The 25,837-nt window shown below is 35.7% G+C and overlaps 3 protein-coding genes across 5 annotated transcripts in view; 2 read left to right on the forward strand and 1 right to left on the reverse strand.

The window, feature by feature from the left end:
* The window catches only part of LOC149713597 (cell adhesion molecule Dscam1-like), a 157,294-nt gene extending 132,096 nt beyond the window's left edge, over positions 1 to 25,198 (forward strand). For all 3 annotated transcript variants that reach the window (XM_089849047.1, XM_089849048.1, XM_089849049.1), the window contains 8 exons: positions 660 to 845; positions 17,568 to 17,861; positions 18,769 to 18,933; positions 22,075 to 22,268; positions 22,386 to 22,467; positions 22,871 to 22,951; positions 24,338 to 24,496; positions 24,854 to 25,198. In XM_089849047.1, coding sequence (XP_089705173.1) covers positions 660 to 845; positions 17,568 to 17,861; positions 18,769 to 18,933; positions 22,075 to 22,268; positions 22,386 to 22,467; positions 22,871 to 22,951; positions 24,338 to 24,426 — 1,091 coding nt within the window. In that variant the 3' untranslated portion in view covers positions 24,427 to 24,496; positions 24,854 to 25,198. The remainder of the gene's footprint in view (positions 1 to 659; positions 846 to 17,567; positions 17,862 to 18,768; positions 18,934 to 22,074; positions 22,269 to 22,385; positions 22,468 to 22,870; positions 22,952 to 24,337; positions 24,497 to 24,853) is intronic.
* LOC149713598 (uncharacterized) lies at positions 1,335 to 4,281 on the forward strand. The gene is made up of 2 exons (XM_089849050.1): positions 1,335 to 1,753; positions 1,819 to 4,281. The coding sequence occupies exon 2, from the start codon at positions 2,026 to 2,028 to the stop codon at positions 3,943 to 3,945; it is 1,920 nt and encodes a 639-aa protein (XP_089705176.1). The 5' UTR covers positions 1,335 to 1,753; positions 1,819 to 2,025; the 3' UTR covers positions 3,946 to 4,281.
* Positions 15,664 to 16,710, reverse strand: LOC149713599 (uncharacterized). The gene is made up of 2 exons (XM_089849051.1): positions 16,490 to 16,710; positions 15,664 to 16,431 (listed from the first exon to the last, which is right to left on the reverse strand). Exon 2 carries the CDS (start codon positions 16,408 to 16,410, stop codon positions 15,946 to 15,948), a length of 465 nt encoding a protein of 154 aa, XP_089705177.1. The 5' UTR covers positions 16,411 to 16,431; positions 16,490 to 16,710; the 3' UTR covers positions 15,664 to 15,945.
* Positions 25,199 to 25,837: the final 639 nt, after the last annotated feature.

Here is a 25,837-nt window from a genome sequence, read left to right on the forward strand (position 1 = left end):
CGACCGTGATTTTAGTACGTTTCTATTTGAAAGTGATATCGTAACCGTAGAAATTAATGCCGTATATTATGCGAAGTGTTAGACTCAAAGTGTTCATATTCGAAACTATTTATGATAGGCAGCTTGTTTATTAGTTCCGATCATAGACCCATATGGAATGGAGCTGTGTTTTGGCGTACAGGTGTTTTATTAGAGTCTTCTTAACATATGATGGTTATATGTGGCTGGCGACAAACCAGTCTTCGCTTTGAACTAAAAACATTTAATAGAACCCCGGAAACTAGTGATCACGTCCCTAGACTCGAGACTACATCCTTTCGTTGCAGATTTATTTCATTAACTCTGGATCCTTTAGTTAGTGTGGAGGAGAATTTTGGTCCTTTGTACGATTGTCGTAAGCAAGGGATGGGTACAACAGAAAGATTAATTATGCTTATATAGAGTAGAGGCCTATAAAACACATCATTCTTATACAGAACAAGTAGTGGTAAACGGAAACATTTTGTTACCTGAATGATGTCCGGCTGAATAAAAAAAGGCTAGACGAATGAAATTGCATTCGTCTTTTCCGCATTACCATAATCTAATAATTTACAATTTTAACAATTTTTTCGCTTACTTTTTACTTTTTTAAAAATTTTGTGTTTTATTTTATTTAGGATTCGTACTGCGATTTCGGAAAGAGTCCGGTGTTTGGATGGAAACGAAACTTCCAGGAGCGACTCGGCATCACGTGGTCAGTCATTTAAATTGCGGAGCGCGTTACGTTTTCCGAGTTACCGCTTTTAACAACGTTGGCAAAGGAGAAGATAGTGAAATTGTCACCGCCAATACAGATGGAGCAGGTAATAATGGTTTATAATTTCAAGCAAATATCAAGTTATCGGTTATTTTATTAAATGGTGAAATTTTGAGGTGTGTGTGGGTACTTTGTTAAGCTCACGATACTAAGGCCGTGACGTAAATAAAGATATATGATACAACCTGCTCCCGCATCAATGAGTATTACAACTGAAAGTTTTGGAATTCCCTGGTTCTCGCTACAAGCAAAAGTCCATTACTTTATTCCATAAATGTAAATAAGGCCCCATAGCTTAATACTATACGCAAATGAAATCAACTACGTCACAATCTATACAGAAACGTAAGTGATAGGTGACGTCACATATAGGCTCACTCCCGGGTTGAGAGAGTCCGTTTAAAGCTGGCGCGCAGAGAGTTATGGGATATATTATACTCACGGCGCGCGACTCCGTGGCATCGAGCAGAGAGCCAGAGAATAAAATGGCGGAAAGTTAAGTGTTTAGCTCGGAAGTCGGAACTCGGTTACTCGGGTGTGAAAGCTTATAAATATGCATAAATCTACGCAGTACAACTATTTTTTACTAAATAGAAAGAGTACTAAGGAAAAGGCTACGAACTGTAATACAATATTTTTTAAAAATAAGCCAACTTATGGAACTAAAAATGCTTCGTCTCAAACGTTGGAAGTAAGCCTTGGTCAAGAAAAAAACTTTTTTCCACTTCTACTCAGTGCAATAATATACCCCAGCCTGAAATTAAGGGTAAAATTAATAAACAAATACAAACTGATTCAAAAGTAACAAGGGCTAGTAGAGTCGATTTCGGTTGTCAAACGGATTTCGAGTACTGTTTTCGCAATGAAAAACTTTGTCACCCAGATCTACGCAAATTTCCAGTGGAAGTATAGCAGGCTTTAAATAAACCGCAATATGATGCAATTTCATTTGAGGTAATAGAATTTTTTTCCTAATTCAGTCAGTAAACTTAAGTACCTTCTCTATGCTAATTATATAGGTTAAAAGGCTTCTACGGGGAGAACACGCAATATCATTTGTTCCAGCGCTATTAGGACTGATTGAAGAAGATATTGAACCAGTGTCGTTATTGCTTACAGTGTCTGGAAAATGCACTTTCTCCGTTGTTTTTAGACCTGTCGAGACTTTCAATTTAACATGTGGAGGAACATTTGACCAGCAAAAATTTGAAGAAGTCCTAAATTTGATGCTAAATCCAAAATATGTTTACTGTCCCGGGATTCCCGAAGAAAAGGTCAAAGGCGTTTGTAATCCCAAATTAGAAAGTTTAAGCCAACCTTTCAAGCGCTACCAGTATAAAAACTGCCAAGTTTTTCACTATTCTGAAAGTAGAAGACCAAACTTGAACCGAATTCAAAGGTGCAATGATTGCGGAAAGCTTATGACATGCTTAGGGCGACCTCAAAAGAGAAAAGCAGAACTAACCCCGGTTTCGAAAATTAAGAGGGCACGCATAAGCAGCAATTACAAAATTTCTTATATGACACCAACAACAAAGGCCATTAGACAAAGTAAACTGCGTAGTGCCCGGAATACCCTTTTACAAAAAAATAAAAAGTTGCAGGCCCTTTTTGAAGAACGCAGTTTAACTTTAAATGAGCACCATTCTGAAGAAATGTCTAAAATTTTGCAAATTTTGAACCAAAATTTTGCTAACGAAGTAGAAAGCGCTATAAGAAGTGTAGGTGGAAATACTGATATTCAGGATGCCGTAAGAAAAAACTGGCAAAAAGATTCGGCTGTGCAGCAAAATAAAGATTCCAGAGACTTTTTTACTGATCAATTAAAATGTAAAACGGGATCGAAACAAAATTCCTGGAGTTCCATATCTTATCGTATTGCCTTATCCATTTATACAAGGAGCCCAGCTGCTTACAGTGCTTTAAAATCCTTCAACATACTCCAACTACCAAGTGTTGGCTCGCTGAAGAACAAAACTAGGCACCTGAACAGTAAACCTGGAATAGATCACAACTATCTAAAAGAAGAAGCTTCAAAATATGCCAGTTTTCAAGAGGAAAAAAATAGCAAAGGTGAAAAAGTGCCACTCGGAGAAGGCGTATTAATATTCGACGAAGTGAAGGTGATCGATAAGATCATTTGGAATTCTAAAAATCATCAATTTATTGGACTAGCAATGACTGAGGATGAATTTGTAAACTTGCATGACATTTTTGAAGGCACTACCGACAAACCAGCAACACCAGCGCAGTATATTCTACAATTTTTATGGCGTGATATGTCGTCTGAATATGATGTTATAGGGCCTTATTTTTCGTCAAGTTCCTCAGTTAAGAACAGTTTTGTTCTTACTTGCCTATACGAAACTATCCGTGTGTTTGAAGCCTACCAATTCTCAACCTTGGGAATTGTTTGTGACGGAGCGAGCGAAAACTTAACCCTTATCAAGCTTACGATGCAACATAAAAGAGGTTCATTTAACTGGAAAAAAAATGGAAATGAATATGATTTTTCTGTGGACCCCTCATTTAAAAATCCTTTCCGCCCTGGACGCTTAATTCACTGGGTCATTTGCCCAACTCATGAACTAAAAAGTCTTATTGCCGCGCTATATTCTTCGCGGCATGGTGGTCCAAAAGATTACAAACTTTGCGGATATCATTTTGGTTGGAAACAGCTACTTGACTTGGGCGATAGAGAAGACGAGAGGAGAAAAAAAGGTTTGTTGCGTTTCGAGCCAAATCTTGAAAAAAGTTACTTGATCAGGGATGCGTGGACGCGCTTGAATGTAGTACTGTCAAAAATTTTCCAACAGGAAAATATTTTGTCAGAGCTTTTCGACTTTTATAAAAGTAGCGATGGCACAGAAGTAGAACGAATGAGAGCGTTACAATGTTATAGATATTTAAGAGCCTGCAACAAGATCTTCGAAAATGGTTTACTTTGTAAAGATAAAATAACCAGCATGGACAGTGACGTAATAAAATCATTACAAGATGGTTATCAATATTTTGAATCTTGGGCCAATGATTTGGTTACTGATAATCCAAAAATTGAATTATCTAAGCCAACACAGAAAGTGTTCCTGAGTTGGCAGACTTGGGATCTTTTAAGGATAACAGTCTTTTTTTTTAAATTTGTGTAGAGATTTTCTGTCACGATATCCTGCTTATTTTATCTCTCCAAGTCGTGTTAATGGCAGTGCTGTTGAAAGTCTTTTTAGTCAATTTAAATACGCAACAGGAAGCAAATTATCGAGTGTTAACTATTCAACAGCCCGAAAATCGGTTTTGGTTCGTAGAAACATTCATGGCCATCACAAAAACAATAGAGACTACAGAAATGTTTCTCTCTATTTAAGAGAGGCAAAGATATAGGTTAAATGACGCTTAAATGTCTCTTATTTAATGATTAATATTTTTATATTATTTCTGTCACCCTTCTAAATGAGTATCTTTTGAAATAAAATTAAAAAACCTTTTATTTTTGGTTTGAAACTTTCAATACCTCCAAAACTTAGGAACAGAACAAAGAAAATTATCACAAATATATCACGGTACAATTTTTTCAAACATAAAAAACATGTTAGGAACTTTTTCATAGGATCAACATTGTAATTTTTTCAACATCTACTTATTCTACCAAGCCTAAATTCAATTTTCATTAACTAACGCTTTAAGCTGGTTAGAAGTCCTTAATTAATTTTTAATAACTAACTTTAATCTGATTAAAAGTCATTAATTAATTTTCTTCTAACATTTCTCTCAATTCTCTCACTTTTTCTTAATGCTGAAGGATTAGAGGTTATCGGAGATTCCTTTGCTTTTCTTTTTTTACCCCCTTGACTAGTGTGAAGATTTTTAATATTTCCTATCATACTTTCTTCTATTAGACTAGATGTTTCAGTGACGGCTACCTTTTCCTTTTTGACTTTTTTCCCTCTATTTGGATTATTTTTCTTAAAAATTTTGGCATCCGCTTTTTGGCATTCCTTTACCAGTTTAGTTTTCGATTTTTTTGTATTTGATGTAGGTTGACTAGAGCTCTTGTCTTTTGATTCATCAATCATACATTTCTCTTTTTCACATCCTTTTGCAACTTTAGTTTGAGATTTGATGTCTTTTTTAGAGCTTGGAGTCTTACTTGCAGTGATGGGCGCTCTCATCTCCTACTCATAATTTTGAGTAATTTCTGAGTAAAGGAGAGGGCTTTTTTGAGCTTGTGATATGAGCAGGAGAGGAGAGGTACTAAAATTTGAAATTGGAGGTGAGTTTGAGATGAGAGGTGGTTTTTCAACCTCCATGAGTAACTTTTGTGGTGAGATATTTTATTTTCAAAACTCGGAGAGATAACCTCGTGTTGAGAGCAATTGTTTTGGATCATGAGGAGAGTAGTTGGATGTGAGATATGATTTTTCGGTAGTCCATGAGTGGAGTGATAGGTGAGAGGCTGTTTTTGGGCATTTTTTTTCTTGAAGTGAGTGTATGATATAAGTTTTTGCTTTTCCATGGAATGAGTGGTTGATATGAAATAGGTTTTTTAATGTGCTATGAAATGAGTGGTTGATGAGTAGTTCTTATACTCGATGAAAGGAGTGGTTGACGAAATGTCGTTATACTTGATGATAGAAGTGCTTGGTGAGATACTGGATGAAAGGAGTGGTTGACGAAATGTCGTTATACTTGATGATAGAAGTGCTTAGTGAGATACTGGATGAAAGGAGTGGTTGATGGGAGACATATTTTGGGCAGTAGGTAAAAAATACTACAACTTAAAAATAGAAAAGAGAAACTTTGCACCGCCTGAAATTTAAATGAGTTACTTTCAAAGGCGAAACCCTACTATCTCAACCATAATAAAGGTATATTTAATTATGTTGTGGCTGTCAGTTTTTTTTTTCAGCTAAACGGAAATTACGGGATAACGTATTTTGAGTTTGTACTTTTGATAAATTTTGAGATTATCTTTGAAGCAAGTTATGTTATTTATAAGTGTTCAAAGAATTTAAAACACGCGTTAATAAGATAAGCTTTAGTATTCTTAAGGGCGGTAGAATATCGACTACTGGTAATGAAGCTAGATTACCGATGGACGCGCAATGCCCTAATACGTTTTCTTTCCAATGATTCTAAACAATTTTAAATAATATTAAGACTGAATTAGAAGATATTAATAAAAACTGCATTTGTAGACAAAAAAGGGAAAGTGTAAAAGATAAGTATAGAAAATTAATTGCCTGAAGTACAGATATTAAAATTTTCCTTTTTGAAGAAATGACTATAAATCATCAATTATCTGAAAAAATTCTTATCCTAGTTTTTTCACCTAAATTTCACTTGCCCAAAAAATTTAAACACAGTATTTTTCTAGTAGTTCTAGAAAATAAGTCACCTTCAAGAATTTTTTAAGGGATACAATGTTCTACTTTATACTTTGCTTATAGAAGATTCAAATACTCAGATATCTGAAAAAAATGTAGCTTGATCAGATTAAAGTTTTATATTATAAAATTGGAAATATTGATATGGTATATATATCAGTTTAAATTTTATATTTTAAAATTGTAAATTTTACTAAGCGGAAAATAACATAGGCATTTTTATGGGGCGCCATGTCGGACATAATTCAGAATATGCAATCTGATATATATACGTCAACTTTGATATATATACGTCAACTTTGATATATATACGTCAGCTTTGATATATATACGTCAGCTTTGATATATATACGTCAGCTTTGATATATATACGTCAGCTTTGATATATATTCGTCAACTTTGATATATATAAGTCAGCTTTGATATATATACGTCAACTTTGATATACGTCAGCTTTGATATATATACGTCAACTTTGATATACGTCAGCTTTGATATATATACGTCAACTTTGAAATACGTCAGCTTTGATATATATAGGTCAACTTTGATATACGTCAGCTTTGATATATATACGTCAACTTTGATATACGTCAGCTTTGATATATATACGTCAACTTTGATATACGTCAGCTTTGATATATATATACGTCAACTTTGATATACGTCAGCTTTGATATATATACGTCAGCTTTGATATATATACGTCAGCTTTGATATATATACGTCAACTTTGATATACGTCAGCTTTGATATATATACGTCAACTTTGATATACGTCAGCTTTGATATATATACGTCAACTCTGATATACGTCAACTTTGATATATATACGTCAACTTTGATATACGTCAGCTTTGATATACGTCAGGGTTGGCAAAAATCCGGATAATTTGAATAAAATCCAGACCAGTGGTTTTAATTGGATTAAACCGGATTTTATTGGATTTATCCGGTTTAATTGGATTAAACCGGATTTTATTGGATTTATCCGGATTTAAAAAAAATTGTCATTTTATTTTTTTTCTGAAGGCAAAGTACTTTTGTTTCGCTCTTATATGAAGTTGGGGCACTCCCTGGTCCTGCCGCAGGGCCGGAAATAAGAAACATTTCTTATAGGACATGTGTCCAGTGACCCCCGCGATTTGACTGGAGAATTTATTGGACATTGTCCACTGACGTGTGCATAAATAGTGCCGCATCTTCATAGTCAAGCTATCAAAGCTTCAGAAAATTTATTGGTCAAAATTTCCAGTGAGCCCTTAGTTTTGAAAAAAATCATATGACATTTAAAAATTTTATTGGACAATGTCCAGTGTCCTGTGCTTAATTCCGGCCCTGAATTGCCCCGGTTCCAGTATAAAATCGTCTGCCAATTTAACTGCTAAAATGTTTTCATGAAATCTATTTCTTTCCTGAGTGCACGAGCCTAACACTAACTTTCGCTTAATATTGTAAGCTGTAACTGGAAAGTAACTGGTAACATAACTAGGCCTATTAGTTTTATCATTTATAATAAATAATATTTAGTTATCGCTTCTTATATTTTCCCTTGTTTCTAGTTGTATTTTAATTATTTTTATGGCACAAAATTGATTTTTTCTCCATTCATAATTAAGCCGGATATTTAGGTGGATTTTATTAAGTGGATTAATCCGGGTGGTTTAAACCGAACTGGATAGGTGGTTGCCAACCCTGATTACATAACAGAATATTTCGAGTGAAATAGGAAAAAAGCAATTCTTTTAACCTCAAAGGGAAATTCTATTTTTAAATCCACGAATTCCACTATTTTTCTCACGCATCATTCGCCCGTGGGGGCTAAATCCTAATTCGTACATTTGAATGAACGTTTTTGCCTAAGTCTAATCTGAGATAAATAACCCCCTGGATAGGAAAGCGAAAAGGGAGGCATGCATGGATAGGGCATCGCCATCTCTAGCGCCCCTATCGTCAAAAATTGGAAAAACGTTACCCCAAATAGAAATACCATTGTCTAGACTAAGGCCACAGCGACGCCAGGTCTGTTTGGGGTAACAAAGTTCAACTTTTTGCCGACTGAGGGCGCTACATTGCGATGCTTTTTGAAAACGGCCGGTTTTGCTTAGCTTTCCTATCCAGGGGTTATTAATATGAGGATTTTAACTTCCCTCGAAACAACTAAGCCTAATTTAATAATTATACTTTAAAAGATATGCACGATAACCATGATGGTAACGTATAATTATAGTCCAATAGAGAAACGAGGGTCGGGGGGTCGTATCGGAAGTTATCGGAATCGGATCTATCTCTCTATCGGTCTGCTGACGTATATATATCAATCTTGCTGACGTATATCAAATTTGACGTATATATATCAAAGCTGACGTATATCAAAGTTGACGTATATATATTAAAGCTGACGTATATATATCAAAGCTGACGTATATCAAAGTTGACGTATATATATCAAAGCTGACGTATATCAAAGTTGACGTATATATATCAAAGCTGACGTATATCAAAGTTGACGTATATATATCAAAGCTGACGTATATATATCAAAGTTGACGTATATATATCAAAGTTGACGTATATATATCAAAGCTGACGTATATATATCAAAGCTGACGTATATATATCAAATTTGACGTATATATATCAAAGTTGACGTATATATATCAAAGCTGACGTATATATATCAAAGCTGACGTATATATATCAAAGCTGACGTATATATATCAAAGCTGACGTATATTTATCAAAGTTGACGTATATATATCAGATTGCATATTCTGAATTATGTCCGACATGGCGCCCCATACATTTTCATTGTGATTTCACTATTAGTGTCGAAAAAATCTGTAGATTGATCGGTATCGTTCCTTTCAACCGAATTCCCAATGGACCGAAATCCCATTCGACCGAATATCCCGCAATGATTTTAGATTTCCAGCCCAATGGCTATATTCCCGATGGACCGAAATCCCAATCGTCCGAATATGCCCCTAAAAAATACACGAATATAACTTGAAACACTGTAGCCGTCAGCGATTCGGTGGTGTAGTGGATACGATGTTGGACTACGAAGCGATAGGTTGTTGGTTCGAATCTCCGAAAGGTATGTTAATAATATTAAAAGTAAATGTTTCGTAATACTAATTAAAACGCTCGCTTTCATTCCTTTCAAGGCAAGAGATATATAGAATTAATAAACAAATTGTGCTTAAAATGAAGTGCAGTCTTAATGGTAGTTCCATCAATGTCTTTAAATTTTAAATTAAAATTTTAATATTTTGGTTTCGGGTGGGTTAGGTTAGGTTAGGTTAGCTTAGCTTAGGTTAGGTTAGGTTAGCTTAGCATAGGTTAGGTTAGGTTAACTTAGGTTAGGTTAGCTTAGGTTAGTTTAGGTTTGGTTTGGTTTGGTTCCAATAATTCGTTGACACCTTTTCCAAAATATGCTCCTTTTAATTAGCTACCACCTTTTCCAAAATATTCTCCCTTTAAATAGCTACCACCTTTTCCAAAATATTCTCCCTTTAAATAGCTACCACCTTTTCCAAAACATTCTCCTATTAATTAGCTGCCACCTTTTCCAAAAGATTTTCCTATTAATTAGCTGCCACCTTTTTCAAAATATTCTCCTATTAATTAGCTGCAACCTTTTCCAAAACATTCTCCTACTAATTAGCTACCACCTTTTCCAAAACATTCTCCAATTAATTAGCTGCCACCTTTTCCAAAATATTCTCCTATTAATTAGCTGCAACTTTTTCCAAAACATTCTCCTACTAATTAGCTGCCACATTTTCCAAAATATTCTCCTTTAAATTAGCTACCACCTTTTCTAAAATATTCTCCTATTAATTAGCTACCACCTTTTCCAAAACATTCTCCTATTAATTAGCTGCCACCTTTTCCAAAATATTCTCCTATTAATTAGCTGCAACTTTTTCCAAAACATTCTCCAACTAATTAGCTGCCACATTTTCCAAAATATTCTCCTTTTAATTAGCTACCACCTTTTCTAAAATATTCTCCTATTAATTAGCTGCCACCTTTTCCAAAAGATTTTCCTATTAATTAGCTGCCACCTTTTCCAAAATATTCTCCTATTAATTAGCTGCCACCTTTTCCAAAATATTCTCCAATTAATTATCTGACATCTTTTCCAAAATATTTCTATTATTGCTTATAAATTGTTCGTGGTAAGAGGCGGGCTTTTAATACTCATATAAATAATCTTTTTACCTCCAAACAAGGTTGGGTTGGGTTAGGTTAGGTTAGGTTAGGTTACGATTGTTTAGGTTAGGTTAGGATAGGGTAGGTGAGGTTCGCCGTAATTAAAACGTAGTTAAAATAAGTGCAGTAATACATTTTCAACTCACATTTATTTTAACAATAATAAGTTGTGAAATTAGAAATATATTTAATGCAAAACCACACAGTATGTCTTCTTTCAGTTCAATAGAATTTCGGTCCAATGGGACTATAATAAAATCGCACCTTTGGCTACGTTCGGTCGAATGGGACCCCAAAAAAAAACCCCTTCTGTCGAATGGGAATTCGGTTCAATGGGACCAAAGCGATTGATCGTGATATCTTGAGAGCTACACAACACGTAAATTTTTAAAACTTCGAAAACTTTACAATTAACGAAAACGTTTTTCTGTCCATTTTCTTCTCCTTATAGGGCCGAATTCTCAACCCAATTGTAAATGTTTGAGAGAAAATAAAATGCAAACGTGTTCTTTTTTTAAATTATGCATATCTTTCATGTTAAATTATATTTACTGAAATAAATTTGGTGAAAAAAATTAAGATAAGAATTTTATCAAATAATTGATGTTTTATAATCATGTTTTCAAAATGGAAAATTTGAATATCTCTTACTTCAGGCAATTAATTTTCTACACTTATATTTTACACTTTTCCCGTATTTGTAAACAATGACATTTTTATTAATAATGTTGGACTTCACCTCTTTTAATTTTGCCTTTCATTATTTTTTATCTGATTAGCTTTGATAAAACTCTATTAGATGCTCACTGAGAACAAGTACTTTGCGCCTTATTTTATGGCATTGGTGCATAAACGAACACCAAATGCTCATATATAAAAACAAAAAGTACACTTCATTGAAGCTTGCTCGAGCCATGTAATATAATAAAACACCCTTTTACAATGAGATTAGTGCTTATTTAATAATGAGATGAGCGCTAAAAATAAAATGATGTGAGATTGAAGAAATAGTTTTGAGTTCAAAACTAAGACTTCATGAGTGTTTAAATGAGATGAGTGAATAATACCAGATGACATTGCAGGTGCTTAAAATGAGATGATATACAAAACCCGGGATAAACTCACCGAGAGATATATCTACCAGAAAAAAAAACTGAAAGAAGAGGAGGAGAGGAGAGCCAAACTAAGGCTCTGATTTGAGGGCTGCCACGAAATGAGAGAAAATGTATATTACTGAAAGGAGAGGACTCAAAAATGAGTTTTCAATAACACTGACGAACAGTAGTGCGCTTGATATTTGGTTCCATTTTATAAAATAAAAGAGGTGAGCCATAGAGGAGAGGTTTCTATAGAAAAGCGCCATTTTGATCACGCGAGATGAGATGACATTAAATTTGAATTTGATAAAATAAGGAGAGGAGAGGTTTAAAAATATTTCACCATCTTATGAGATGGGAGAGGAGAGCGGCGCTTTGATCAATATTTGAAAAAAGGTGTGAGTGGGAGAGGGAATAAAAATATCAAAAATGCCCATCACTGCTTACTTGTGGATTCTGTTTTTTTATTCCTCTTGGATTTTGACGAGTATAACTTGTCCCTTAAATTTTGGCCTCCTTTTTTACCTCTCCGAGTGACGTATGTCACGGAGAGGTTCTGTAACGATCGTGTGTGTCTGTCTGTGTGTGTGTCTGTGTGTGTGTCTGTCTGTTGTTACACCCACGTGACCGCGTTCGCAGTTTCCAAATCGGAGCAAACGTGTTCGCCATTTCCGAACTGCTTTCACAGTCACGGAAATGGCTACTCTATTTGAGTTCTCACACCACCATCTTCTGGTCTTTGTCCATCCCACACGGACACCAGTCTGTACTTACTGGCTTCTAACACCACCATCTTCTGGTCATTGTCCATCCCACATGGACACCAGTCTGTACACACTGGCTTCTAACACCACCATCTTCTGGTCTTTGTTTTTGTCCATCCCACATGGACACCAGTCTGTACTTACTGGCTTCTAACACCACCATCTTCTGGTCATTGTCCATCCCACATGGACACCATTCTGTACACACTGGCTTCTAACACCACCATCTTCTGGTCTTTGTTTTTGTCCATCCCACATGGACACCAGTCTGTACTTACTGGCTTCTAACACCACCATCTTCTGGTCATTGTCCATCCCACATGGACACCAGTCTGTACACACTGGCTTCTAACACCACCATCTTCTGGTCTTTGTTTTTGTCCATACCACATGGACACCAGTCTGTACACCTGGCTTCTACACCACCATCTTCTGGTCTTTGTTTTTGTCCATCCCACATGGACACCAGTCTGCACACCTGGCTTCTACTCCATCGTCATCGTTTGGTTTAAGACATTCGCGGCGATCAGCTAGGGTTACGAGAAACGTCTAGCCTCCCTAGGGTGGGTTGTCCACGATAGGTTTTCGCAATTGCGGTTGTTCTTGCTTTTAACTGTAGTTCGACACCCTTATATACTACCTATTTGATTAAGGCGAAGCAACCGGCGTATGCTTCATTTCAAACTCCAATATTAGTCAAGTCTCTCAAGAATGTTTAATTGTTATTTTTTAAAACGATGTAACGTTCAATAAGGCGAATAACTAACGAAGAAAATATTAAATATTAATTATATTCATTTTAATATTTAAGATAATCTTGTTTCTCAATTCAAAATTAATACGGAAAGAGTTAAAAAGCAGTCTATGTTTTTGTCTGTGTGTGTCCGTCCGTTGTTACAGTAGTGCGCTGCGTTAGAAGTTCGTTTTGTTTTGATGTGTAAAGAAATCCTACAGAACCATAATATTCCCTTTATCCTTAATATAAAGATAATATGTGGAAATATTTTTCGTAATTATGATGCATTTAGTACCTTTGTAGCTTTAAAGCTCTATTTCATTTTGATATTCCAAAGATTTTTTTAATATTATTATTTAAAATGGATGTTTATATATTACCTAAGCTATACTACATCTGTTTATAGCATAATCCTTTCTAAAGTGAATACAAGCACAACGCTACTATGTTGGTCAAATGAACTTTGATTTGTCAATAGGCCTAGTGAACGAAAAAGTAAACGCTTGGGTCTGGATTTCGTTTCTGTAATGCAGAGACATTAACGGTTCAGAGTGAGCCGAAAGTTAAGTACACTTTAGGCTTAGATATTATAATCATGGTGGAAATCTGGGCCGCGTTCAGCAGAGCCCAACGCTGTTAGCAGTATCCTACATAACGGGATTTTATTTTTGAATTTTGACGTCACGGTGCTAAACGCTTAGCTAGCGCGGTCTTCAAAGAAAATAGTTGGCTCTTTGGATAACCTGACGTAAAACGCGTATTTCTCAGCTTGGCGAAAAAACCATGGAGGAATTAATACAAATAGCTCTATGGGACTATAGCTAATTAATTGGCGTGAAACCAGTTGATCACGCAAGAATTTTAAGAGATATGTTAGTTTCTAATTTTAATTATAAAAGTTGTCATCTATGTCTATAAATATGTTATCATACAATTTTTGTTAAGCCTTGGTACCTTGCACGCTTTATTGCGCTAGCGTCATTTATAAAACGCCGATGACCGGAGAAAAGCTATGACGACAGAGCTCACCGGTAAACATTTCCATAATCCGCTGTCTTTTTTTGGTGAGCTCTGCTGAACGCAGCCCAGACCAGTGAAAGGTCTGATCGTAATCGGATAATAGCTTCGTGTTTTCATGCTTTTTATGGTACGCATTTACTTTCAGTGTGTGTAGCCACAAATAAGCTTTGGTGTTATGTAACGTTAACAGTCATGTTGACAAACTAAGAAAATCGTTGAGATGAAACGAAAGGATAGTGTTTACAGTGCAACTCTGTTGTGAATATGGCTTTGAACATAGAGGGCATACAGTTGAGGAGTAGAAAATTGGGCCTATACAAACACGTTATGGTAATATCCCTCCAAAGTTTTATCTCTTCATTTCCCGTTTTCCCCCCATCGGATGATTTTAATGTGTACAAGTATATCATTATTGGATGTAAAATGTCGTCTGATTTACAGTATATTTGCTGTGCTTTGTATACTGCTTTAATATTTCATAAATTTTAACTTAAGAAACATTTCCATATCTGGGTAAATAAGTTTGTAAGTAGTCGTCTTGACTCGGAGAGGTAATATTTTGGTTTTCCCAACTTGTTAGTTTTTACTTTCATGTTACCAGAAACAAACTCCTCAGTTGCGGCGTGTACTATCTTCCAAAACCATATTTGAAAAAACTTTTGCTGAAAATGTTCTTCCAAGACAATAGATTTCTCCGTCACAGCTTTATTGAATATTTCTTCATAAACACACAATTTCTTTTTCATTTCTTCAGCAGCAATGGATAAAATGTTTTTGCCCTGCTTAGCAAAATTTTGCACATTTACAAATTCTTTGGTATCTTTTAAAACTCTACTAATAAATGGTAAAAATGTTTTTCGGGCGAAAAACATTCCTCCTTTCAAGTCTCTGTTTATTAACACCTGAGGAAGATGAATCAGTTTCATTTCATTAGTCATTCTGATTTCAAATGTAGCTTTGTATAGTTTTCGATTTTCAATTCTCTGCGGTAGAATTAGATTTTTATTTTCTTTAGCTCTTTTGGTTCTTTTCCATATCTCTCCTAATGTTCCGCCTCCAAGAGTATAAAGCCCTCTTATATTTTCAGGCTCTCCTTCATAATTAATACTGGCATTTTCTTTAGGCTCAGGATTAGTTGGTCCAGTAGTTTCTTTTTTCCTTTCACGCCAAACTTCCATTGAATTATTTAGCATGTAACCAATAGGGATGCACCGATATATCGGTTATCGGTATATCGGCCGATATATCGGCCTATATTTTTCATATCGGTATCGGCCAATATCGGCTTCATGTAAACCGATATTTCCGGGAAAAATTTGACAAGAAATAAGGTACTCAATGAATACTAATTGAAACACATCACAACAAATTTATTCCCACAGTTTAACATTTCCCTTTAAAAATGCAGGGTTTTCCACAATCTCAGTTTTATCCCGTTGTTCACGACTATGAGTAGGTAATTTCCCTAGTTTCCCACACCTCCCACAAACAATCGTTGTCGACACTGACGCTCTCCAATGCGTTTTGGTACGTGTCACTAATGTACACTTTGAACTTTTCACTTGTGGTCCAAAATTTTGCTTATAACGCTACTTCTTGTTGAACAAAGAAAGGAGCTGCATTTTTACTAAAAACCAGGGATCGATTTAACTTAGACCACACCGTTTTTTTAAGGAATTTGGCTAAGGCTAAAATATGTAGCGGTACCACATTAAACGAAAGACTCGAAAGAGATGTGAAACATGTCTCTAATAAAACAAAAGAAAAACGTAAATGGTCCTAAATAATGTTGATTCTACTCTTTGAAACGATATTCATGGAGAAATATTACTTTTTTATGGGCCGATAATATCGGCCGATATATCGGCTACGAATTTCCGATATATCGGCCGGCCGATATATCGGCTGTACCCATATCGGTGCATCCCTAGTAACCAAATACACTATTTGCGTAAAAACTTAAAAGTGGTTCCAAATCTTCCGGAAAGTTTACAAGCGTGAGATCACGGATTTTCACCTTTAAATTTTCTTCAATAATTTTGGCTTCATCAAAATACTCTATTATTAACTGAGCCATGGAGTCCTTTGACCCTTTCTTCATTTTTGGATGTTTGGTTTTTATTTGAGAATCGATAGCTTCTTTAAGAGATAGAAAGGATTGTAGGAGGTTTTCAAGGTGTTCTGTCACATTTTTATCAGATATCAGCATCTGATGAAATTCTAATCTTGATTGAGATTCCTTAATGTGCAGTTCTTCATTTAGTTTCTTTTCAATATATTTGGTAATTTTTGAAGTTCTGGTGCAGCATGTATCAAAGTCTTCGCCAAGGCTTATAGTTCCGTTTGACATTTTAGGGGTTTTTGGCACGATATTTTCGTTACTTCTTTCCATGCTGACAGAATTTACTCTTTACTATTTAATACGACAATATTAACCAGTATAAAACATCTATTCAAACTTAAAACCTTACCTCTTTGGACTTGTATTTACATCTCGGCACTGAGTCGGCAGCGCCGAACAAAACAACTACAGCAGACGAGGAAAAGTGACTCCAAGTATTTATAAAACCACGTAGAATACTACACTTAGCTCCTTACACTGAACGTTTCCCATGATTCTTTTCGTTTTTCCAGCGCTACTATTTCTTCTTATTGCCGCAAGGGGGTTTCGAATGAGAATTTGCCGGCACGTTTGACTTGTCTTTTGCAGATAGTATTAAGCTATGGGGCCTTATTTACTTTTATGGAATAAAGTAATGGACTTTTGCTACAAGTCAAATAAAACTTGAGGTTCCAAGAATGCCACTCAAAAATTCTAGATTGATACTAAAATAATTATTTTTTCATTACTTTCATCATTGAAAAAAATCATCAGACTGCGGAATTCTCATTTATGTTTCAGTTTTTCATTAATAACGGTGAAATTGTTTATTCTGAAGTTTGTCTTTGATTCAATTTATTTTCCTTATAGTTGAAATAATTTATTTTCAATTGATCCTGGGAAAAATAAGACCATATGATAGGCTACTTACTTTTTTTTACTTAATGAAAGAACAATGTTGCCATTGAAAATCTGACGAACTCTGTTATTTTTCTACCAAGAGCTGAATCGCGTATTAGAGGCATTCTGTTACAGCGAAGACAAATTGAATAAACAGAAGGTGGATAAATGTCTTCTGTAGTGACGGAGGACCCTTACGTTGGCTTACTCTCTAGACAAATCAGTGCTCTACTTCTATTTCTCAGCCCAGAATTTAGCTTCTGAGTCATTCGTAGTGCTGGAATTTTTTTGCTTCTTTGAGATTATAATTGAATATTATGCGCAACATCTTCGGTTTGCGGCGTTTGCCCGTATGCTTTATCTTGTATTAATGAAGAGTAGGTTTGCCTCTCTGATTGCTTGCAACCGTTTATTTTGCAAAATAAAGTAAAAATAAATTTCAATGTGAGAATATTTTCGCCTAGCAGAACGCGTGCGCTCTCCCTATACAGCCACAATTTGTGTTATTTATATTTGTCCTTGCTATAATGTATTTAATTAAATTTTAGCTCCAATGGCGCCGGACAAGCAGTCAATTCTATCGGTGAATATTTCATCGGTGCTGTTGAGACTGGACAAATGGCACGATGGCGGATGTCCCATCACTCACTTTCTTGTCAAACATAAATTGCAGCGTCATAAACAGTGGTCAGTCGCTGCGGCCAATATTCCAGGGACGACAAAGGCCCACATTATCGGTGGCCTGAGTGCCGGCACTTGGTACGATCTACAAATTACGGCCACGAACGAAGCTGGACCCACAGAGGCCATCTACACATTCCTAACGCTGGAAAAAGATAAAAGTAATCGTTCTATAATATAATTACTGTTCCTTTCTAAAGTAACGTAGTAACAATAAGCATGAAATGAACTTCCCTTTCATTTCCTTATTCCTACTAACATGTTATAGATACTAGGCTTGTTGCCTGAAAACCTTACGTGGCATTTATAACCACCAAAAATTATTATAACTATTTTGTGTCACCCCTTAGGGATCGCTTCTGCAAAAGCTAGTTTTCAATGGCAAACATTAATAAGTTGGTTGTCGGAAATCATTTTTAACTCAATGAGATAGAATATATGTATTAAACCTAGAGTTACAATTCAAAGCGGCTTACAGCGAAACACATTGTTTTTATCATGCACGTTTATAAAAACATGATAGCGCCATCTGTGAGCCTCTAGCGGAACTAATTACAGCTTTTAATTGCTTATTTGAAATCAGAAACATCGTTATGATTTTATTTCATCTATTTATTTCATCTATTTATTAGATTAAAAGGACTAGAGTTTTTATTATTTAACTCGCGTATTTTATTTAACACGTTTAAAAAACTTTCCTGGCAGCTTGTTACACAGATTATACCAGCAGACGGTAATAAAAAAGTTCTAAAAGTGATTAATAGGTGGCACCACTCTTATTTGATAAAGATTCATGCTCGACAAACAGTGTATTGCGAAACGTCGATCTCGCGATCCCACGTTGTGACTCTAGGTTTGAAACATATATTCTATCTCATTGGTTTAACTGGTAATCACACCTCCATTACCGTATTTCATTGAGCAGCATACTTATAGTTGTTATGTCGTTGTCAAATTTGATCACATTTTGAACCTATGACAATCTTTATTATTTTCGAATTGAAACTTAACTATCGCTTAAAGGTTCATTTAAAGACAGTAAAACCTATTCTAATTGTCATTTTATAGCCCATTTGTTGCCAGCGAATGTTCAAGAGTCGACGCTAGGCGTCCCATTTTATTTGGAATGGAACGTCATTCTCCCCGCTGTGATATCCTTCGCCGTAGTAATCATGGTTGTCATTTTTGTTTGCGTCTTAATGAAGAAAAGAAGAAGCTCAGAAAGTAGAACAGGCAAGTCATATTGTCACAGTAAGTTTCATGGGAGGGGGGGGGGGAGTTACATAACCACAAAGTTAGATTAAAATTTTCCGACCCAAAACTCACTCGAGGCTACTGTCTACCATCTTCGCTGAAGAATATGTGAAAAAAATATTGAATGTATCAGTGTGGGAAATAAGGCAGTGGCACAGGGTAAATGACCAGACAATTTATAGCAGCCAATCAAGCTACCAGTATCTTCTTATCAGTTTATAGTTCGTATAAAGTCCGTACAGATTAATTTGCTAATTAATTCGTATAGCCATAGAGTACGGGACGACTTGTAATTATAAAAGGCAACCTGTGTATTTATCTCCACTCTCTTTATGTCCTATTAAAACAAATACGTTAATTCCAACATTCTTTATTATCATCTTTACCAGAAGTGAGATGAGACCAGAAGTATGTACTGAGCTAACCAAATTCTTCACTCGGCGAAAGTGAATATTCTTGATAACACACCAACGGTTGGCCTTCTTGTGGCGGTTTCAGAATTTCCCCTCCAAAACTTGAGACGCTCGTGGTGGTAGACGGCCGAACTAGATTCAAGGAGCCGGGTCCGTGTTCCGTCGCTTTAGGTTGAGGGGAAGGGGGTAGGAAATGTTTTTGGAACTCGACCAATTTTTTTCTCTCTAGTTTTAGCGCGTGGGAAGCGGCATAAAATCCTCAAATTTGTTCACTAGTGCCAGGATCTACTATCAATGCTAGAGCCCTTCACTTCGGGGTCGACTAATCTGCAGGTACTCTGAATGTCTGAAATGCAGTCCACGGTAGGAAACCTACTATTTGTAGAATGCAGGTTCGGTTCACATTTACAAATATAAGAAAGCAATACTATAATTCATTGCCTAACATACAGTCGAACAAAATTAGAGTTTCAACTCTGAAATCTCTTGACTAAAATGCAGTACTCTGAAATGCAGTCCTCGAAAATTATTATTTTCAACTCTGAAATCTTTTGACTAAAACGCAGTACTCTGAAATGCAGTCCTAGAAAATTATTATTTTCAACTCTGAAATCTATTGACTAAAATGCAGTACTCTGAAATGCAGTCCTCGAAAATTATTAATTTCAACTCTGAAATCGGTTGACTAAAATGCAGTACTCTGAAAAACAGTCCACGAAAATTATTAAATACTACTCTGAAATCTTTTGACTAAAACGCAGTACTCTGAAATGCAGTCCTCGAAAATTATTATTTTCAACTTTGAAATCTTTTGACTAAAACGCAGTACTCTGAAACGCAGTCGTCGAATATTATTAATTTCAACTCTGAAATCGGTTGACTAAAGTGCAGTACTCTGAAATGCAGTCTAATTTCAAAGTTGAAATTAATAATATTCGAGGACTGCATTTCAGAGTACTGCATTTTAGTCAAGAGATTTCAGAGTTGAAATTAATAGTTTTCGAGGACTGCATTTCAGAGTTCTGCGTTTTAGTCAAAAGATTTCAGAGTTCGAAATAATAATTTTTGTGGACTGCATTTCAGAGAACTGCGTTTTAGTCAACCGATTTCAGAGTTGAAATTTATTATTTTCGTGGACTGCTTTTCAGAGTACTGCACTTTAGTCAACCGATTTCAAAGTTGAAATTAATAATATTCGAGGACTGCATTTCAGAGTACTGCATTTTAGTCAAGAGATTTCAGAGTTGAAAATAATAATATTCGAGGACTGCATTTCAGAGTACTGCGTTTTAGTCAAAAGATTTCAGAGTTGAAAATAATAATTTTCGAGGACTGCATTTCAGAGTACTGCGTTTTAGTCAACCGATTTCAGAGTTGAAATTAATAATTTTCGAGGACTGCATTTCAGAGTACTGCATTTTAGTCAAGAGATTTCAGAGTTGAAATTAATAGTTTTCGAGGACTGCATTTCAGAGTACTGCGTTTTAGTCAACCGATTTCAGAGTTGAAATTTATTATTTTCGTGGACTGCTTTTCAGAGTACTGCACTTTAGTCAACCGATTTCAAAGTTGAAATTAATAATATTCGAGGACTGCATTTCAGAGTACTGCATTTTAGTCAAGAGATTTCAGAGTTGAAATTAATAGTTTTAGAGGACTGCATTTCAGAGTACTGCATTTTAGTCAAGAGATTTCAGAGTTGAAATTAATAATATTCGAGGACTGCATTTCAGAGTACTGCGTTTTAGTCAAAAGATTTCAGAGTTGAAAATAATAATATTCGAGGACTGCATTTCAGAGTACTGCGTTTTAGTCAAAAGATTTCAGAGTTGAAAATAATAATTTTCGTGGACTGTTTTTCAGAGTACTGCATTTTAGTCAACCGATTTCAGAGTTGAAATTAATAATTTTCGAGGACTGCATTTCAGAGTACTGCGTTTTAGTCAAAAGATTTCAGAGTTCGAAATAATAATTTTTGAGGACTGCATTTCAGAGAACTGCGTTTTAGTCAACCGATTTCAGAGTTGAAATTTATTATTTTCATGGACTGCTTTTCAGAGTACTGCACTTTAGTCAACCGATTTCAAAGTTGAAATTAATAATATTCGAGGACTGCATTTCAGAGTACTGCATTTTTGTCAAGAGATTTCAGAGTTGAAATTAATAGTTTTAGAGGACTGCATTTCAGAGTACTGCATTTTAGTCAAGAGATTTCAGAGTTGAAATTAGTAGTTTTAGAGGACTGCATTTCAGAGTACTGCATTTTAGTCAATAGATTTCAGAGTTGAAAATAATAATTTTCTAGGACTTGCATTTCAGAGTTGAAAATAATAATTTTCGAGGACTGCATTTCAGAGTACTGCATTTTAGTCAAGAGATTTCAGAGTTGAAACTCTAATTTTGTTCGACTGTATGTTAGGCAATGAATTATAGTATTGCTTTCTTATATTTGTAAATGTGAACCGAACCTGCATACTACAAATAGTAGGTTTCCTACCGTGGACTGCATTTCAGACATTCAGAGTACCTGCAGATTAGTCGACCCCCTTCACTTCTAGTCTCATCTCACTTCTGTCTTTACCACAGTTAAATAGATTACCTAAAAATATAAACATCTTAGTTCTGTACAAGAAACTGCATTTTTCGTCTGTATTTCCTGAAGGGTCTATGAAACGTGTCTTGACAATGTTCGTGTCTATTGTTTTAGGAATTTATTCACCGCAGAAAAGTCAAGACCGTGACAATATGCATTTAAATTATCTTAACAAAACAATGGTTACACTGAAGGAGCCACTTCCTGATGAATCTGAGCTCGAACATAAGAGCCCTGGTGTCTTCTACCCGTCTCCCTACGCCACTACGGATATAGGGCTGGCTAAAGAACATTCCAAAAACCATAAAGTAAGCTTAAGAAACACAATATCTATGACTTCATACGAGTGACCAACCTCAGTGTTAACGTTTTTATTGTTCTGTTTAAAAAAAGACACTTTATAGTACGCTTGTGTTGTCTTCCAGATATCGGATGAGCCTTTATACGCAACCGTTAAACGGACGCCAAGGCCTCCAAAATCAGATCTTCATATTTATCATTATCCAGGTTGGTGTCATCATTCGTTTTTCAATAAGGATAGCTCTTGATGCACAAATTGAAAAACAGTCTGTCATCAATCTATTCTTAAACCTTTATTTCAACGTCTTGTCGCAAAAAAAAATATCTAAATTAATTAATATCTCAACTAACTGTGGGAAATGAGATTCATTCTAAATAATCTTTCACATTTTAAGGAAAATTTTTGAAAGTGACAAAAAAAAGATTTTTTTCATGTAATAAAATAGATTAAAGTGATTAGACATTTTGTACCGAAAAATAATTCTTTTTGTTTAGAATTTTTCGATTGGTGATTGAAATTTTTCAGTTTGAGCGTCGGGAGCTATTTATATTTTTGTTTTTGGCTCTTGTGTTGACAATGTTGTAAAATGCTCTTTACTTTTATTTGAAGATGATGTTCGAAGAGCAGTAGCCAAATGGAAGGAGCCATTTTCCGAGAATAATGAAGAGTATGCGGAGAACAGCATATCAGGTCAGCAAATAATTCATATTTCTACCTCATTAAAGAGTTGTTTTATTTTCTACCCATATCTTACACCCACATAAGGAGATTAGCGTCCTTGTATAAGAAGATCATTACGGAACTTATATTTAACAAGATGGCCCCAGCCAGATTAACGTTTTGCGTCGGCGACCTCTAGTGACTAGAATTAGTATTAATAAATTTTTATAATGTTGATTGATATGATCATATAAATGGTAATGTTTAAGTTCCAAGTAGAAAATCTTGCTTGGCATAAAAAATTATAATAATTATAAATTGTCCAAAAAAATATTGCGAGTTGTACACTGCACAGCGCTGGAGCACGCAGCGCTAACAATATTCGGCTAGGCCAGGCTAGAGCTAGAGAAAATTGTCTATGCTATCGCGCCTCGGGTACTCTCTCTCGGCTCCCGCTAGCTAGTGGCGTACGTCGGGAGGGGGATCCAGATCCATTCCTCTCTCTTCTCTTAAACAGAGTAACTCGAGCTATGTAGTAAGCGGCCATTGCACAGACGGCTAAGGCTTCAACACTGGCGTTAAGTATAGATTAGGAGGTCACGGGATGAGTTCCTGGTGTGGCAGAAAAATTGCGGGCGTCGGGCAGAGGGGTGGTTCAGATCTTTCTTCCTCTCTTTTCTCTTCACTCTAACTTAACTTGAGCTATGTACTAAGCGACCGTAGCTCAGTTGGTTGAGGCAGGCGTCTTCACTGGCCTCAAGTATGGATCAGGAGGTCGCGGGATCGGCTCCCGGTGTGGCAGAAAAATTGCGGGCGGGGAGAGGGGGTCCAAATCTTACTTCCTCTCTCTTCTCTTGACTCTTAACTTAATTCGAACTATGTACTAAGCGACCGTAGCTCAGTTAGTTGAGGCAGGTGTCTTCACGGGCGTCAAGTATGGATCAGGAGGTCGCGGGATCGGTTCTCGGTGTGGAAGAAAAATATTTTCGTTTGAAATAAAATGTGTTACGCCACCTAGGAGGTGTAATGTGAAGTACGGGTGAAATTTGAATTGAAAATTCAAAATGTATATTTGTGACGAAACCCATCAGGTCATACCAAAAATCAAAAAACCATCCTTTTAGATTAGAGGTAGTATGAAGTCTTATATAAGAGAGCTACCGTTCTCCTAGAATTTAGCCAGCCTTCCAACTGAGGTTGGAACAATCGTTTTCCAGCTCTAAAGAGCGGCAAAACGAAAACCTGAGGCGCACGGGTGGGGGGTGACATAAAAATGAAGCATTTTTTAAGATACACGTTTGGAATCTGGGAAGTAAATGTGACGTGTTCTTCTAAGTTCACTTTGCTAGAATTGCAAAAAATGGGCTTTTGCCGTTTCAATTTACTATAACATACGTTTTTTTACCTTACTTGCAGAGTCAACTGTTGGACGTTTGTCTTCGAATGACTACCTCTCCAATCCAGAGAGTGCCTCAATCCGACAGACCAATAACTCCACCAGATGAGAGTGGATTTATGAGAAAGAAAGAGGACCACAGTTTTGATATGCCTAGTTGTAGCTTTTGAAAAACCATGGTGAGCATCATAATCATTTACGAAACTTCAAAAACCATAATTATAACACGTTATTTTTATATAAAAAATTGTTTATGTTTCAAAGTCTGAAAATCATAAAAAAAGTGTCGTGCAATGTTAAAATTGGCCCTGAGAGCTGGGCTTAGCGCTTATGCACATTTTATAATATAAATGGAAATGCTTTATTAATGGCTCTTATGTTATTTCATTCTCACTCTTTAAAATTTTTACACAAATACAATTCATACGTTCTAGCATTAATCAGACTAAAGTTTATTTCCAAGCCGGTTATATTCTGATAGCCTAGGCCTACGAACTTGTGCTTCAATTAATAGTTTCGAATATGTATATACGCAGGTGGTGAAACCCGATTTGTTCGTGTCTTGGATTGCAACTTAACCAAAAGAAAAACCTTCCGAATTAGGAAATCTATGCAGTGTCAAGTTTTCATGATCCAAGAGTTACTGTAAAAAAATCAAAGATTGTAAAAATATTCCGATATTGCGAAAAGGACAAATTCCTATAACCAAACTCCAATATCCGCTTTCGATAGGCAGCCCAAATGAACTTCGTGCGAACGAACAATTAACAACAACCAATTAAACAATATTTGTAAAGCGCCATGTTTTTTGTAAAGCCAGCTTTTTGTATAAACCTTGATGAAATTGTATCATCGTACTATGAATAAAAATGACCCATATAGCTCACTTCAGCAATTTTTTAAAAACGTAGTTTAATTAAAACTCTGAAAGGGCGCGATGCAATTGTTAAACTGAATGAAAAGACCTGCTATTGTTGTTAAAGACTACTTCGTGCCATTTGTGATGAAAGAATTCTATATCCTCATTTTTAATTTTTCCGCCCATCGATAGATGGCGTAAAAATTTATGGGGAGCATAAACGAGAGTTTAACTCCTCCTTCGTTTCGTCTTCGTCACACCGCTTATTGGACGGCGTCGAAAACCCCGCCTTAATTTTCACCCTCAGCTGTCAGTCAACTCTAGCTTTAGAATATGTATATAGTACGCAAACAGAACGGAAATTGCAGAGCTATTGGACGGCGTCGAAAACCCCGCCTTAATTTTCACCCTCAGCTGTCAGTCAACTCTAGCTTTAGAATATGTATATAGTACGCAAACAGAACGGAAATTGCAGAGCTAGTCGTAGCCCAGTTGGTAAAACGCTCGACTGTTTTTTCCTCGTGGATTGTTTTGAAACGGCAGCTGGCGCGTTCGAGTCTTCCTTGAAATTTTGGTTAAAAATTTATATTTATTTTAAGCTATTTAATTCATTTACAAAATATTATTTTAAATTATATAAATTATTTATTTTAAATAATAT

Source organism: Phalangium opilio, unplaced genomic scaffold (genome assembly GCF_054372755.1).
Source record: "Phalangium opilio isolate 3A_F unplaced genomic scaffold, DU_Popi_V2 ptg000009l_1, whole genome shotgun sequence".
Taxonomy (NCBI): domain Eukaryota; kingdom Metazoa; phylum Arthropoda; class Arachnida; order Opiliones; family Phalangiidae; genus Phalangium; species Phalangium opilio.